Source organism: Eurytemora carolleeae, unplaced genomic scaffold (genome assembly GCF_000591075.1).
Source record: "Eurytemora carolleeae unplaced genomic scaffold, Eaff_2.0 scaffold593, whole genome shotgun sequence".
NCBI lineage: Eukaryota > Metazoa > Arthropoda > Copepoda > Calanoida > Temoridae > Eurytemora > Eurytemora carolleeae.
Window position 1 is genome coordinate 144,003 of NW_019397108.1, and position 17,496 is coordinate 161,498.

Below are 17,496 nucleotides of genomic sequence, written 5' to 3' on the forward strand. Positions count from 1 at the left end.
TTTTTAGTTTTTCTTGATTAAAAATCAGGTTATTTAAAATTTTGCAAAATTTTTTGCATATTTGAAATGGCATGGTCAAGGGCTTTTCAAAATTGTATTGTAATTTTTTGGACAAATTTTTTTTTGCAAACATTTTTACTATAAAACTGGATTTTGCGATAAAAAATTCAATTTTCGCAAATTTGCAAATTTTTTTGCAGATTCTAAAAGTAGAGCACAAGAGCTTTCTAATGATGTATCATTTGTCATATTTGGACATAAAACATGGGATTTAGAGGGGGGGGGGGTCAAATTGACCCCCCCCAGCGTATCCTGGTTTTCAAGTACCCCAGCGGGGATAGGGTTAAACTGTTTTTAACATCTGACTTAGATAAGCTGCCATTTAAGACGCACAAATTTTAATTCCTAGTTTTGTATTAGAATAAACAGGATGAACCAGTGGCTGTTTTTTAAATAAAATTTTATGAATTTGAAGACAGAGGGGGGGGGGGGATTTACCATCGATTTCGATTTTTTATTTACGTAGTTTTTTGCTTTTCTAATTTTAGACTTTTTCCTAAGATTGCATATTGTGTCAATCAAGTTAAATATTGTCTACTAAAGTTACGGAGAATACGGTGTGTGTACATTACTGCCCACTACTCAGGAACTGGTTTAAGCTAAGCAAACAACAGTATTAAACAAGTCTGTCCTTTTTAACCTGACCGGAATAGTTTCATCCTTTGTTTACAAAACTTGTTATTGTTTTGATGAAACTAGTTCCAAGCAGTCCAAAATGGCAAATATGTACACAAACCCTATTCCCCGTATCTCTGCACAATGGTGTTCTTGCCTTGGTGTAAACCAAATTTATCCAGAAGCAACTGGATTCGATGTTCTTTAGTATGCATCAGGGGTGTATTTTTGTTGGGGGTGGGGGTCACTTTTACTTTAGGCGGCTAAATCTAGCTCCCCTAGATTAAAAGTTAGTGTTTATATTTTTATTTTCATTTCAAATGGTAAACTTTAAACTTGTTCAGTTTTTAAGGAAGAGTAATTTAAAGGCATTTATGAAAAATAATTTTGAGTGCAGAGCTCTTTAAATCGCAAGTCCAATGGATACTACAAAATAATTTTTTCACGGCCCATGACTTATATATATATATATATATATATATATATATATATATATATATATATATAATTAAGCTTAAGCTATATGTAAAATAAATTTTAAAAATCCTTACGACAAAAAATACCCTAACAACCATAGACAATAAAACACTTTAGTTTGAACGTTTACCCATTACCATTTAATTTAAACAGTAAAATAAAAATTAATTGTCCACGGAAACTGATTGGCCTATTTGCATCCATAGCACATACTATGACTTAAGAGCTATTTCTAGGGGAGGGAGGGGATGGGGGGGGGGCGTGCGTGATGCCCCTTTCCAGTCTTTTTGTAGTTGAGCTATAAAAAATAGATTTAATATGAATATTTAAATCATAACTAAGGATGGGCAAAATTTTCTGTTTATTTTGAAACATTCTTAGTCTCTTGACTTTTTAAAGATTCCACAAGATTCTGAGATGGTTATCTTAATTCAAAACTGTATGTTTTTTTAAGTTTTTTATTACACTTGGCAGAATTTTTACTCTGACCAAAGATTATATCAATCAACCTATAACGATTTTTGATCAATATCTCTAGACATGAAAAATGTAGCATAATGTAATAAAACCAAGCTGTGTAGTTATTTGCAAACATCTCAGATTATTACAGAATACCTTTAAAGAAAAAAAACGAACTGCAAACGTTACCAATCCCTGGTCATAGCTCTATAAATTAACATCTAAAATTTCAGAGTTTCTGCATTTTCGGAAATTTTATAAATGTCTCACTCTGGGGTTAATATTTAGGAGAATTGTCAAGGTAACATTAACAACTCAGCAGAGGCGCAACTGGGGTGGGGCGGCCTTAGGTCGCCCCCCCCCCCCTGCAGAATGAAAAGAAAGATTTACGAATATCAGTATCACAGGAGTCAGGAATAATAAAACCAAAAGAGTTGTTATAGAAATTGTGTTCTACTATGGTTAGTTAAACTGTATTTTATTTGTGTTGAGATATCAAAGGTTTACACCACTCGGTGCAAAGATTTAGGGATTAGAAATATTTGAGTTTGTGGCAAAAACTCAGTTCCAAATCTAGAGAACATTCTGAGACTGAACCTGGCAAACTTCTAACTGATTATCATATTAGCAGTTATGCATAATAAGTAGAAATTACAATAAAAAATAAAACAAACAAAAAACCAAAAAAACAGTAACTTAAAAAAAAGTATCTCATAAAAACTTGTGCATAAAGAATTGAAAATAAAAGACGAGAAAAACTTTACCGAGATGTTTTAAGGACAAAAATTTTCAAATCAATCATCATTTCATAAAAATTTCTATTATTCACGACAGTAAAAACATACACCTGGTCCCTGCAGCATGACAAGGGTATCATTACAACTAATTAACCATCACCAGATTTTAATGTTAAATTTCAAAGATTCATCAAAATTCAAAATAAATACAAGGTGAGTTAAAAAAAAGTGTGATTTGCGGCGCCTGGTGCAAAAGTGATTTTTTTGTGCAGCTCTTCTGTATGATGTTTTTTAAAATAATTTTTGAAAATTTGCATTTTTTTTTGGGTACTTTAATGGCCCCAAAAAAAATCCGGCGAACCATTTTTTTCTTTCAAAATCAAAAGTTCAGAAAAACAAAAATGTGTAAATAAATTGTTTCTATCGAATTCTAAAATTTGAAAAGGATTGAATCAGAGAGTCTCAGAAAATTGGTAAAATTGTGATTAGAAAATTCGCAATTTTCAGTTCTGGTATAATTTTTACGGAAAAGTTGTTTTTCAATGGTTCTTAAGGTTTCAACTGAACAGCGTATATTTAATATTTTAGAATATACTAAGAAGAAAGGAACTAGAGAATTTAAATAACTTTTTCTTAAAAATTAGACCAGAACTGAAAATTGCGAATTTTATTTTTACAATTTTGCCAATTTTCTGTGATTCTGTGATTCAATCTTAATAAAATTTTAGATTTAGAGAGAAATAATATGAATGCACATTTTTGCTTTTCTGAACTTTTGATTTTGAGAGAAAAAAAAGATTCGCGGATTTTCTTTTGGGCCATTGGAGTACCAAATAAATTACAAATTTTTGAAAAATATTGAAAAAACACCATACAGGAGAGTTGCACAAAAAAGGTACAATTTTGCACCAGGCGCCGCAAATCACACTTTTTTTTGACTCACCCTGTATCTTTCCAAATTATTGTGAAATAAGAGAGAAGACAATTAAAATGTTCTCACCTAACTTTTTTCTTAAAGGAAAAGGAACGGGTGTTGTAATATAATATAAATTACAACAATTAATGAAGAAATGTTAAAAAAGATATAAAAAAAATAAAATAAAAATTTTTTTTTTTCAGGATTCATATTTATTAAAATTTTAAAAATATTCAACAACCTTTTTAGAGACTTTGATAATATCTCTTTTGTTGGAAGAAGCTTTAATAAAAAAACCTTCAAAAAAACGAGTTGAAACTTTAACGCTTATCAGCCGAAAAAAAAAATACAGGGATTAAAAAATCAATGGATATTACTACTAATATCCGAGTCTTACCTTACATTTGAAGTTAAACTAAATGACAACTTTAAAGAAACTAAAGAAAAATTCAGAATCTAAAAGCTATCAAAACACTTCCCCCTTCTCTAGTCATTCTTCATTTGTCTTCTCTTGGATCTCCTCTCATCTGCAAAATCCCTATTCCTGGTCCTAGTATGCAAAAGTTAACAAGGGATGGTTCTAGGGTTAGTTTAAATAATTATACACGATGATGTTAGTATGTACAGTATTAGTTTTAGTACAAAGATATTTTACCTGAACTATGGTAGATTGTGGATGAAATATTCTAGGCGTTGGATGAATAGATGGATGACAGATGTACAAGGCATCCATCCATTCATCCAACCGTCTCAAATATTAGAAATTCTTGGTGGTACAAATACCATGCAGCCTGCAGACTGTAATCAAATCATGCTTGATTATTTATTCCTTGACTGATAATTTGGGGAGGATTGAACCAAATCTAAATCTTTAAAGGTTTGAAAAAACATGTCAGGATTTTTTTCTCGAAATTTTTCTTCTTTTGTCCAAAGGGTTCCAAACTTCTTCATCCAAATTTGCGGCTCCAGAAAGATTCACAACTGTTCAGGTGATGCACTTCCTTAATGACTGATTAAAGGCAATCCAAATGTTAACGGTAAAGTTCTTGATGCAGAAGATCCATCTGATCTATGATACTCAAACCAGAACACTCCTGAGAACAGTCATGCTGAAATATTCTCTTCTATTTTGGAACAGAGCTTTGATTTCATGAGAAAATGTCAGTCTAGTAGATGAAAAATAATTCTGAAAACCTCAGAAATTATAACAATGAAACTTGATTTACTTCCTAATTCAGGGTTTAATTATCTGGTAAATAAAGCGAGTAAGATTAAAATTGAAAAATTTACATTTGAAAAAAGAGCAGTTAAATAATCAATTGTCATTTATTAAAAAAAAACAGAGAACAAATTGTTTGCTGATGATTTGTTTAATTGAAATAAAGGCTTTGCCTATAGTATTCTAAAATATCTGGTTCAGTTCAGTTAACAAGTTAAAAATTAACAGTTAACAGAGATAACATTAACATTAGTAAAAATTTGCCCAGGCCAACTAACATATAAAAAGTTTATAGTTTAATTATTTTTGAACATTTTACAGTTTTGGTTAATTTGGTTGAGAGTAGTAATGGGACATTGTTTAAGGTTCGTTTTTTTAGAACTTATAAGAGGTTCAACAAATGCTAAGTCCATACTTTTTAATTCCTAACTGTTTGCTTTTATGACACAATTCCAAATTTTGGCCAGAAGAAAAAATAATGTTTTAGGTTCATTTTTTCTTAGAACAAACTTTTACAGAATACTGTTGTGAAATGTTTGCGTGATGCCTTTAAAAAATCCCAAAACCTCAAAAAAAACTAACCAAACGTTGCCCCTTCATAATTAAGAGGCGTTACAACATTCAATTTATATGTTAGCTTTTGAAGTATCTGTTCAATCATTTTGTTTTCCGTTCGTTTCTTCAATTAACAGTTCTTTCAATTGGTTGACAAATTTTTTACCAAACTTGTCCCACCTCTATTTTGGTATTCATAGCTGACGCGTTTTGCCAAAACTAAGTTTACAACTATAACAGAACAGGATTGCATTGCATCATCCAATATTTTATAAGATAAGAGTCTAAAGGTGTAGCTTACGTTACCTAAATGTGCTATAGAGACACTACTTAAAATAATAAATGCTTAATGATAGATCTTAACGGTTTCCTGCATATTCTAGTTTAAGAGCTATTTTTTCCATAAAGTCGGAGAATTTGTTGACAAAATTAATTATTAGGTTAATATATAAATGTTAAAAAATGCAAACATTTTTCAATGTTATCGTGAAAACTCCAGATTATGACATGAATATTGTAGAATGACTAAACTGTTCTGGTTAAGTAAACGAACAGCTGACAGCTTAGGCAAAGTGCTGTACCAATCCTGTTCAGCTGCATATACGCAGTTAACACTTTTTATAAGCTTTAGTTGCATGTCGAACAGTCAGGAATTGAACTACCGACATTTCTTTAAATGTAATCATTTATCAATAGTATCGCCCCGCCCTTATTCTTGAATATACTGTTTCACAGATTTGGGACGTTGCGCTACCCTACTCAAGACAGAGTTCCCAGCAAGACAGCTGTTCTCGGGGCATTTTCCAGCTGTCGTAGCTGAGGAGTTAGGATATCAAGCTGAGTGCAAGAGAGAGAGATAGAGAGAGGGGAGCTAGAGGGGGGGGGGGGCGGTTGATATGATATATTTACAAATGCGTAATGTTGAGTTAAGAGTTCAAAAATGCCATTTTAAATCTTTAAATCCGGTTTTCAATGTTGTCGTTTTTAGATACTTTTTATTAACTCACAACTTAGGCTTAGACGGCAATATCAATTTTTGCAGAATTAAGCATGCTTCAAAATTGTTTGCTTAACAAGTTCGGTTTTAAAAATCATTAAGCCTTTTAACCTTTCAGAAGTCAATGTCTTAGCATTTTATCTCTCTAGATTCACTGTATTCAGGGATTTTCATTTTCAAAGGAATCCCCCCTCCCCCCACCAAAGAATCAATGATGTTGGCTGGAAAAAAAAGATAATTAAATAATCATTTTTAGAGGAAATAATTCTAAAAAATTAGTTGACTGTAAAAATAATGAACTTAACAAAAAAAAGGCAACAAAAAATACTAGGAAAATAAAGAAGTGCATCTGTGGGGGCAAAGACGGCATTCAGCAAGTTTAAAGCTGAAGAAAGCAATGAAGTTCCCAGGGTGCTGGTTATTGATATCCTTATTGGAGTTTAAATCCTAATTCTAAATCATGATTAGCATGTCTTAAATATTCTTTACAATACTTACCCTATGCAGACTAATAAAAAAATGATCTCTTTGCTCTTCAAAAGTTAGTAATATTTATTATGCTAAAGTTCACTATGCTTTCTGAGCATGTTATATATAATTACTTAATAGGTAAAAATCCAAGGTGGATCAATAATATTTTTCATAGTTATTTAACTGTATTCGCCAAACATTTTACCTTATACAAATCCAGCCAATAAAACTTTGATTGAATCAAGTACAACCGTTAGAACTTAGGGATAACTAAGAGGTTTTTATATGGATAGGGTGTAAAAAGAAGCTTGTTGATGGATATATTAGATCAAATCACACTTTTATTTGTGTAAAACTGAAATAAAACCAGTTTCTTAAAACTGAGTTTAGTGTGAAAGTTTAATAACAGGAATAACAAACAAGGACATATACAGGGGGAGGCAAGGGGGGCAGTGCCTCCCACCTGGACATGTGAAGGGGAGGGGTGGACCTCGCTAGAACTCAGAGCTATCACACTTTTCCAATCTTAAACTGAGAGTGAAAAACATTAAAAAAAGTTTGCTGTTCAGAAATGGTGTTGCCCCCTCCCCTCCACTAAAACAATTTTATATTTTTGCAGTGCTGCAACTTTGTAACCTTATTTTCACTTTTAAGTTCAAGGAGTACACACAGTTGAGTTGAGTTCACAGAATTCATTTTCAAAAATGTCTTTTACTATCTGTAGTGTAGATATAAACAACACATTAAAAAAATGTAATATTTTTAGAAACATGTTTTTTTCTACTAGTTTTGTTTGAAGGAGAGATAAAGTAGTACTTGCAGGGTAATTGGACTGTATGTGAACCTTTAAAATATCTTATACTTATGCCTGATATCCAAATAACCAATTTATTTAAAATTTTAAGTTTAAATTTTGCCCACCCGCACTGCACTCCAATTGAAAATAAGAACACCTTCAATATTACCATTCATGTATCCTGCTGGCCTTAAGTGTGGGGGGCTATGCAATGCAACCCCCCCCCCAAAGAAGTCTTTTCTTTACAATAAGAGATATCCTTTTCTTGGATTATTTAGTGAAATCTTTTTCCATGATATAATTTCTCCTTGGATTTTTCTATCAGCAAGAATTCACCCCCCCTCCCTGATTGGTACAATTGTTGAAAACAACAATCTGTATTTGAAAGGTCAGCAGTTTGAAATTTAAAAATAAACTTTCGTAAATTCAACTGAAACAAATACTCAGCACAAATCAGTTTTTAAAAATTAAAGTTAAAGACAATTCCCAAATACTAAAAATTGAACTTAACAAGCATTTCTTAGATCTAGATCATGATCTGATTTTCATTATTAACAATTATCAGCCTGCTATTAATATTAATTAAATATAAAAATGTGAAATTTGATAATATTTACGTTTTCACTGACATTTAATTAGCAGTATCTTAAACCTTTTCCTGATTAAACCTCAAGAACTGGCTTGAAATCTAGAATTAAAGTTTTCAACCGAAGTTTTTTATGAAATATAATAACCATATTTAATATATTCCCGTCAAATTGTCAATTGACAAGGAATAGTTTACTTAGTGTGACGTGTCGGGGGGAAGCGCTGGAATTGAAATAAACTCCAGCCTTCCTTCTCTCTCTCTCTAAACTCTCTAATTCAGTTCTTTCCTCTGCAATTCCGCATTCACCTGAAACACACTGAAATATCCACAATTCTACATTAAAACTGATGTTTAATTGTTTGAACTGGAAAAGCATATAACAATTAGTAAATTTACATTATCAATCTTGAAATATTACCGTAGTTTACCCGTTAAATAGGATAAAAACTGAGTTGAGTAATACGCAGTACTAGGACAGGCGTTTCAGCAGAACTGGCAGTCCGATCAGCTGTGCAACACTAGCGATATAATTCCTCGTAGCGGCAATGTGTGGAACTAAACAGCTTATCATTGACTAGGGGTCCTCAACTGTTCATATTTTTTAAATATTATATCGTATTGCAAAAAGAAAAGTTCTCTTCAATTCGGAATCGAAAACTGTTGTGAACAAAATAAAAAGAAACACATATTATTATTTTCCTATGGTTAACTTAACTAACTTAATTTGCTAGAATAATATGTATATTTCTTAGAGGGGGAAGCATTGCCCCCCCCCCCTCGAGACATCCTGGATCAGTGAAATCTCTAGTTTCTAGTTTTTTATCCTAATTGGCGCAGAGCACCCAAGGCCCACCAAAAAGATAAAATGCAAACACCCCCCCCCCCACTTGGACAATTTCCTGTAAACGCCCCCCCCCCCAGGCCTTTGAACTGCTGGTCCCCTAAATGAAAATTTTCATATTATTATATTTAACGTTTGTAAAATTAAAAGGTCAAAACCTCAAAGGTAAGTGGAATAGCACGTAAAAAATATATGGACAGAGGCAAAAAGCCCCCCCCCTGGGAGATGAAATGTCCGTCCGAAAATACGCTCATTCCATGACCTATGTGCAGATACAAAATCCTTGTAAAAAAATTTGCATTTTTCAGGATTAACCACAAACTCACGGCCTTCACTCTTATTTTTATTCAGTTTTGGACAAATCATTGAAGACAGCTATTTATGTCTTGATTAATCCTGATACAAATCAGTATATGTCAATAACAGCTTAAAATGTATAATTGCAGGGGCGGAATAAAAAAAATAAAAATATACCTTCTATCTTTTACCTTCTCATTTTCTGTCTATTTAGTACTGCAGATGTCTCCTTTCCTTGATAACCTAGATAATAATTCATTTTCTAAATTCATTTCATATTTTTAACACTTTAAAAAAACCTTGCATATAATTTGTATGAGATCGTTCTAACTTCTAAAAAATAGTTGAAGCTTTCAAAGAATTTCTTAATTGACCCATTTTTATAAATACGTAAATTTTTAATAACTGCAAAAATGAGAAATCATAGATTTTTGAATGCAAAAAAATAATTAATCTACCAATAACAATAATCATACTTTATGCACCATAATTTAAAGGGACTGTAAGCGCCATTTCAAGTGACCCTCTATATGTATATTTCTCCATTATTTCTTGTAAATAAGAACTGCACAATTATATATCTCACAAGGTGCTCTAAAAAAGGCTTTAACACCTAAATGTTCCTAAAGATAAGCTTAAGATAGATTTAAAAACGCATTCAACAATCAACATGCTAGTTTTTATTATTTAAATCGTCCTTAGTGGCTTAACTAGCACTTTGTGATCGGGGTAGGGGGGGGGGGTGAAATTTTATTTTTAGGGGCTGGGGTGGGGGGCTTTAGCCCCCAGCCCCCCTGTCGAAAAATTTGTCAAAAAAATAATCCATAATAGTCTTTCTGATCAGAGTACCCTCTCCTTGTTTGCCAGTATCACTGTTTTCCTCTTAAAGTCTGCAAAAGTCCTAATAGTCCGATATAATCCTTAAATTAATTTCTTTTTATCTTCTTAGGCTGTCAGGGTTTGAGTAACCTTTAATGGTATATATATTGTAATACTCATTAAAAGTACCATATAGACAGGGGTTTCTTAGAGGATAAATTAAGAATGATTGACTTTCTTTAAGTCGAAAACGAGAAAATAGTTAGAAACTCTACTAAAAATGATGCGCGAAGCGCCAAAGTAAAAAGGTTGGTATTTTTTTAATTGACAAATGATCATGCTGGAGTCAAGTGAGGGGGGTGAAATATGCTGAGGGGGGGAAACATGTTGAAGGAGGAGGGGGCTAAATTGGGTATTGATATATGTTATTATGTTATTACAGGGTGTTCCCAAGAAAACACTTCTAGTCTTAAGACTAAATTTTTAACTAATCAGAAATAGTTGAGTGGACTTATATTATCAGAAAAAAACTAATTATCTTAGTGATTTACTTGAGAGTCTAAAAATCATGTTTTATTTACTTTGAAAGAAGGAGAAAAATTTGAGATAAAAATCTGTCGTCGTCGTATATATCAATAAAATGTAGACGACTATAGATTAAGTTTTCGAGGTTTACCAAGCTTTCAAACAGCATTGATTCAAATAAACAATGGACACAAAGAGAAGCTGTCAATTGACAGATTTCTCTGTTTTCTTGTCTTGTAGTTTTACAAAAGCTTGTAAAAAATAGAAACTTAAAAAGTAATGTCGTCTTCGCTGTATTACAATAAACGACGCCCACTGTTTTTCCGTCATTTGCTAAGAAATGCAGTATTAAACTGTCGAACACCATTATTATTTAACAACAGGAATTTGTCCAGGTGGGTTAGTTTTAATGTTATAATTCCTCCCCAGACTGAATACCTCCCTTGCTTTTTATTATTCATTAAGAGGGGGGAGGGTCAAATCCCAAAGCCCCACCCCCTCCCAACTGAAATTTACTAATGAAGGGTAATAAAATCATAATAAGATTTGTTCCCAGCTGAAGAATAAAAGCCGAAAAAAATTGTTAAAGCTTAAAACGTGAGACTCGAATTATTATTATTATTAGTTTTGTGTGAAACTGGTTCAAATAATGCCGGAGGAAGGACAAGTTTAAGAGATAAAGATATAGCTTAGTTCTCTGCTGACTACCTTCAGTGCTCAACCTCAAATACAGGATATACCTTCACCTAGAGTTATCTAAACCCAAAGAAACTAATGTATATGTTAGAGTTGTGCTTAAACATTTTTGTTTTATAAATTGATATCTAAAAAACGTCTTCTCGGTATTCAGCTGACATTGAACAGACAACTTTTATATCCATATACTGTGGTAAGCGATTGTATCACTACAGTGAAGACGACTTTTTAAATAAAATTTTGATTTAATAAAGCTTTTTTCGAGTTACAAGTTTACAAGCAATCAAAGAGAAGCTTTTTTAATTAATAAATTCCCTTGACTTCTATGTTTTTGTGTATCCATACTGTTTAACAGCTTAATTTAAATCAAAATTAAATTCGAAAGTCGTCGTCATTGTATTGATTTAATCGCCACCACTGTAATAAACTATCCAAAATTCTATACACAGTATTTCAATTACTATTTTTAAAAATTGAGATTCTAGGCACCTTTTTTCTTTTAAGCAAAAGTGAACAACTTAAACCTTTGATATTTAAAATTTGATAAAACAAAGTTTTTAGTTTAAAATATCAAAGGATAACAGGTTTGTTGAAAGAACTTGGTTCCTCTCTTAATATCTCCGTCAATATTTTGTTAAACTTTTACAAATAAATGTTACTTACATTGTTTACAAACAATACAGCGCGGGCCAAAGATCATATAATTACGACGCTTAATTCTCATGTTTTTGGGAACCCCCTGTGCTAAAATTTTTAACATTGAATCCAGAATGCTTATCTTCAGGTATAAAATGCGTAAGTGCGTAGTATACGGAGGATGTGGAGGGCTAGGTCGTGAGATTGTGAACTATCTCAAAATCAAGGGAGTCTGGACATTATCAGGTCAGATCTTGTCAAGGGAGTCTGGACATTATCAAGTCAGATCTTGTCAAGGGAATATGGACATTATCAGGTCAGATTTTGTCAAAGGTTTTGACATTATCAGGTCAGATCTTGTCAAGGGAGTCTGAACATTATCAGGTCAGATCTTGTCAAGGGAGTCTGGACATTATCAGGTCAGATCTTGTCAAGGGAATATGGACATTATCAGGTCAGATCTTGTCAAAGGTTTTGACATTATCAGGTCAGACTGAGCAAATTTTAGTTCTTGGCAAAGACTCGATTGCTTTTACTCCAAATCGTTTTAAATGGACTGAAGACATAATTTTAGGTGACCCTTCGTTTAAAGAGGGTCTTGTGTGATTAATGAAGTTACTGTTTAAACCTTTCACTGATCAATATTATGGAGAACATCAGCTTTTTTTCTATCTTTTCAAGTGATTAATTCTGACAAATAAAAATGTGCATTGTGCAAGTCATTGTGAAACAACAATTGAAAATAATCGATTTATGGACATATCCATTCATTCCAGAAATACCCAAGTAGTAGAAAATTACCCAAGTCAGCTTTAGATGCAGTAAAATGTTATTCTACATAAAAGATAAAAGAGGTATAAGTTCATTTTAATCACAGCACAAGCTTCCAAAATCCCATTTCAGATATGTGCAATCTGCAACACAAAACTTTTATCCAAGATAAATATTGGATATTATAGTTTCATTGATTCTCAATAAGATAATGAACAAAACTGTCAAGTTATTAAAACCAGTATCTAAACCCCGCCGGTTTAAGCTTAGAGCACATGAACTGTGTAATATGCATTTTTAAATGTTATTTTTGTTTTAAGTTGATATCGGTTCCAATGATGCTGCTGATGCTAATGTCCTAGTGTCACTTACAGATGGCTGGACAGCTCAAGAAAAGAACGTTCTCAGGTTCGTTTGTAAATTTGATATTGTAACAATAATACTTTAATAATGATCGAAGTGCACAAGTTCTCAAAGTTTTAAAAATGAGCAAACATAAAGATATAACGATGATAGAAAATGTTGATTTCTGGTTTAAATTAAGGCATTTAAACATATAAGTTAATTAAGAGACTTTGCCTATGAAAGTATAGGGTGAGTAAAAAAAAGTGTGATTTGCAGTGCATGGTGCAACATTGTACTTTTTTTGTGCAACTCTCCTGTTTGGTGTTTTTTCTCAATATTTTTTGAAAATTTGTAATTTTTAGGTACTCCAATGGCCCAAAAGAAAACCCGCGAACCTTTTTTCTTTCAAATCAAAATTTCAGAAAAGCAAAATTGTGTATTTAAATTATTTCTATCGAAATCTAAATTTTTTACAGATTGAATCAAAGAATTACAGAAAATTCGCAAAATTGTAGTAAGAAAATTCGCAAGTTTTAGTTCTGTACATGACGGGTTGTGCTGGTTTAACAAAAAGATGGGAATCAACCTTCACTAGTCAAAACCCTACACAAGTTTAAAATAAGTTTTTTTAATTTTATCATCATCAAGCTTTTGACAATTGGTTTCTAATTTAACTTAAAAAATTAAAATAACATTTGGTGACACAAAAGAGATGTGTGTGAAACATAAATCATTAATACCTATTCAGTGCTATAGGAGTAGTATTGAAAGGAGAGAAGCTAGATGGAGTTATTAACGTGGCAGGAGGATGGGCTGGGGGTAACACTGTGGATCCAGATTGGGTTAAGAATGCAGATCTAATGTGGAAACAATCAGGTTTTTAAATTAGTCAGAAGTGTTAGTTTGTATTGTTAAGTTTTTTTCTGGTTATGCTGGTTTCTTTCCATCCTTAAGCTAAATTTTAAAAATTGGTTTTTTTTAGCTTTTCTCTAAAAACCATTGCCAGGGGCGGATAAAGGATTTAATTGTGAGGGGGGGGGGGGCAAAATTTGTTAGGAACAAAAAAAATAATAATTAGGAACAAAATTTTTTGACTCAACAAGACTCAAAAAGAGTCAAAATTAATCACTTAAGACTAAAAAAAACTAGATTTTTAACTTTTCGGAACAAAATTAAAGGATTACAACAGGAATTTAGAAACAATTAAATGATTGTTCAGGAATTAAAAACAAAAATAAAGGATTAGGACAGGGATTTAGGAACAATAAAAAGATTGTTCAGGAATTAGGAACAAAAATAATGGATTAGGACAGGGATTTAGGAACAATAAAAGATTGTTCAGGAATTAGGAACAAAAATATAAGATTAGGACAGGGATTTAAGGTGGGTCAGACACAGTATTAGGAACAGGAACAATAATAGGAACATTAGTAATTTAAGAACAAAAAGAAAATAACTAGTTTTACTTAAGTGCATGAAAATTAGGAACAATATTACAATTTTGATAAATGAATATTGATTAAGGAACATTACTAGATATGAACAATATTATAACTTAAGTCTAGTTTCTTACAAATTTCAATTCTAAATTTATCGTCAACAATAAAATTTACTTGTCGCTGATTTTGAAGAAAAGAAAGTCAAGATTTCCATAAAATAAAAATCAAATAGCTTGAAATTGAAAAACACATACGAATTATCAAATTGGGAACATTTTTTGCCTCGAAATCTCAGGCCTCCCTGAATCTGTCAGGGGGGGGGGGCGAAATTCCCCCCCACCCCCCTAACCATCGTGACTAGTTTCTTATAAAGAAATAATGTAAAAGTTTGTTTAAAGCAAAGTTGAGATATAAACGCAAAAAGTTTTTTTCATTTTAAAGATTTAAGTTGTCAATCTCTTAAGTACAAAATCTTTTGTTGTGGAGTTCAAGTTAGAGCTTTGTAACCTATGCTTTCCAACCCAAAAGATCCGGCAACAAATTGATATTAATAGCAAATTGTTATTAAACTTTAAAGGTCCTTGTTTTAAACTCAACTAAAACAATTTTGAAACTTGTATAAAATAATAACGATTAAATAAAATTTTAGTTTGGAGCTCAAGTATTGCAGCCAGTATAGCAGCTCACCACCTTAAGGTAGAAAACATTGATTTTTTTTTTTAAAGAAAAATGTCCAGCATTTTTTACATTAAAATCTCAGAAAGTCTTTAATGACATCACTATTTTAAAACATAATGGTTCGACATTAGACGTATGTTTCAAGTCCTTAATATCAAGTTATAATACAAATTTTAGACTGAAGGTTTATTGGTTCTTCCTGGCGCTAGACCTGCAACTGGAGGTACTCCAGGAATGATGGGGTAAGTCGAATGTTGCATAAGTAAAAGTATACCTATTCCAATCATTTCTTTCCTCTACACAATAATCTTTCAGATAAAAAAAACTGTAAGGGGCTGTAAGCGAAATTTTAAGTGCCCCTCCATGCAAAGATATCAATGTCCGATTTACAACGGCACCCTTGAAACCTTAATATGATCAAAATGTGGAATTTACCGTCGTTTTCTTGCTTGAAAAGTGTTTATTTCTATGAGTAGCTCCGTTGCTTTTATTAAACAAGGAATGAGCAAGTCCCTTTTCCAAAAATACCGCAATTGAAAATAAAAAGTAAAAAACCGATTAATTATAATTCATACTTGATCAGAAAAGCTTTCAAAGGAACTGCGATAAATCAGGCATTGCAATCTCTGCATGAGGTGTCACTTGAAATTACACTTATAGTCCCTTTAAAACCTATTTTTTGTTCTTTTACCCCAAAGCTTCCTTACACTTGATCCCCTAGATATGGAATGGCAAAAGCGGCAATCCATCAGCTAGTCAAGAGCCTTGGATCAGAATGCTCCGGTCTTCCTTCTGGAGCATGTGCTCTGGGTATACTTCCTGTAACTCTAGACACCCCGATGAACAGGAAGTTCATGCCAGATGCTGACACGTAAGTTTAATTCTCGATTATAAGGACTGTACAGAAAACATGAAACCTAAAAACCTCAGGAGTTTAATGAGACCTGTAAGAGTTCTATCTTATGTTCGATCCTGTCTTGATAAATTGATAAAAATCTGTGTCAAAATTATTACAAAACTTATATATGTAAGATTTGGTATAATAAGTTTAAAACAGATCATGTTCAGCAAATATGAAACCAATCTGAAAACGACAATATCCTAGTGGAGCCTGAAAAACTCAGGTTTGCTCCTATTATTATTTGATTTGATATTTAATAACTTTTCATTCTTAATAGATATAATTGAAAATATAAATACTACGTTTGAATCACGTGACCACAACTCCCACCAATGGCAGTGCAGTTTCATTGTCACGTGTCTCCGTCTGTATCATGTGACATAGCTATGTCCAATCAGTATACATTTTTTAAGCGTGCATTGCCACTTTATGATTAAATAAGACCCAAAGTTAAATAAAGTGCTTTAAAGACGACTTTTTAGGTCAACTTGGACACCATTAACAGAAGTGGCAAGAATCCTAAATAACTGGCTGGAGAACAGAGAGCGACCCAGGTAAAACATGGTTTTGTATTTTTAAAATTTTTATTTCTGATATATAATATAGAATATTTATTTTAGTTCTGGAAGCCTAGTTGCCATGCTTACTGAGAAGGGAAACACTTTTTTGCTCCTGGAGAATTGAAGATTAGGGATGAGAAAAACTATGTAAATTCTAAGAAATTTTGTTTTGAAATAAAAAGATTATTTCTGTAATGAAAGAAAAAAGACCACTTTCTTCACCATCTTGTTTAAAGTAATTTTTAATGGTTCTTATGGGAGGAAATGGGTGATTTTAAAGAGACAATTAGAGAAAATATTTATCATTTAATGTCTTTAATGACTTCTGCTTTCCGAAAAATTAAAATAAAAAAGTAACTATAGTGAAAAATTTACCAAATATGAGATTTTAAAATTAGAATTTGTAAATGTTCTCTGATTTAACACCACGTGCTTGAAGTGTAGATAGTATAGAATTCATATAGTCCTTACTTCCACACAAACAGACGAAGATGTTATCAGTATTCTCAGTGTCAACCTCGCTGAAAGATCTCCAATTGACCAAGTAATAAAAAAATAAAATTTCTTAAAATTAATGCAAATGGAATTTGACTTTAAAATAATTCCGAACTATATTTTTTGTAAAAGGTTATCTTTAAAATTCATTTGGTTTAAACAAAACAATCTTTTTAAAAAGAAAATAACTTGATAACAATTGTTGGTTCAGATGTAACAAAAAAATGCAAAAGCTCACATGTTGGAACGTTTTAAATCTATGCACATCTTAATTACAAAAAAATTTGGAAAAAAGCTTTGAAAATCTTTTCCTTTCAATGTGTTCGTTGGTTAGTCTCGAGTTTACCACCTTTAAATTAGGTCCTATCAGTTTTTTATCTGAAAATAAAGAAATATATATACAGTGATAACTAGAAAACTGTAGAATAGGAAGACGACATTGAAGCAATGTTAAAGTGTATTTGATGTTGTTACAAAGCAAGTTATTAAATCCCTTATTAAGTGAAATGGGCCTGCTTACACTGCAAAATTGCTGTGCCTCATGTTCATAATTTGAGTCTAAAAGTCGACTTCATATTCAAAAGTTTTCTGGTTCTCTCTGT

The 17,496-nt window shown here is 32.0% G+C and overlaps 1 protein-coding gene across 1 annotated transcript; it reads left to right on the forward strand.

Annotated features, from left to right (window-relative positions):
• The first annotated feature begins 11,828 nt into the window (after positions 1–11,828).
• LOC111711906 (dihydropteridine reductase) lies at positions 11,829–16,608 on the forward strand. Its single transcript, XM_023486391.1, has 8 exons — positions 11,829–11,951; positions 12,797–12,884; positions 13,570–13,697; positions 14,910–14,956; positions 15,116–15,180; positions 15,660–15,809; positions 16,322–16,393; positions 16,460–16,608. Exons 1-8 carry the CDS (start codon positions 11,840–11,842, stop codon positions 16,521–16,523), a joined length of 726 nt encoding a protein of 241 aa, XP_023342159.1. The 5' UTR covers positions 11,829–11,839; the 3' UTR covers positions 16,524–16,608.
• The last annotated feature ends 888 nt before the right edge of the window (positions 16,609–17,496 follow it).

Coding starts and splice junctions, on each gene's coding strand:
- LOC111711906 (XM_023486391.1), top strand. CDS start 11,840: ATGCTTATCTTCAGGTATAAAATGCGTAAGTGCGTAGTATACGGAGGA. Junction 14,957..15,115: donor TAGCAGCTCACCACCTTAAG/GTAGAAAACATT, acceptor TACAAATTTTAG/ACTGAAGGTTTATTGGTTCT. Junction 15,181..15,659: donor GGTACTCCAGGAATGATGGG/GTAAGTCGAATG, acceptor TTGATCCCCTAG/ATATGGAATGGCAAAAGCGG.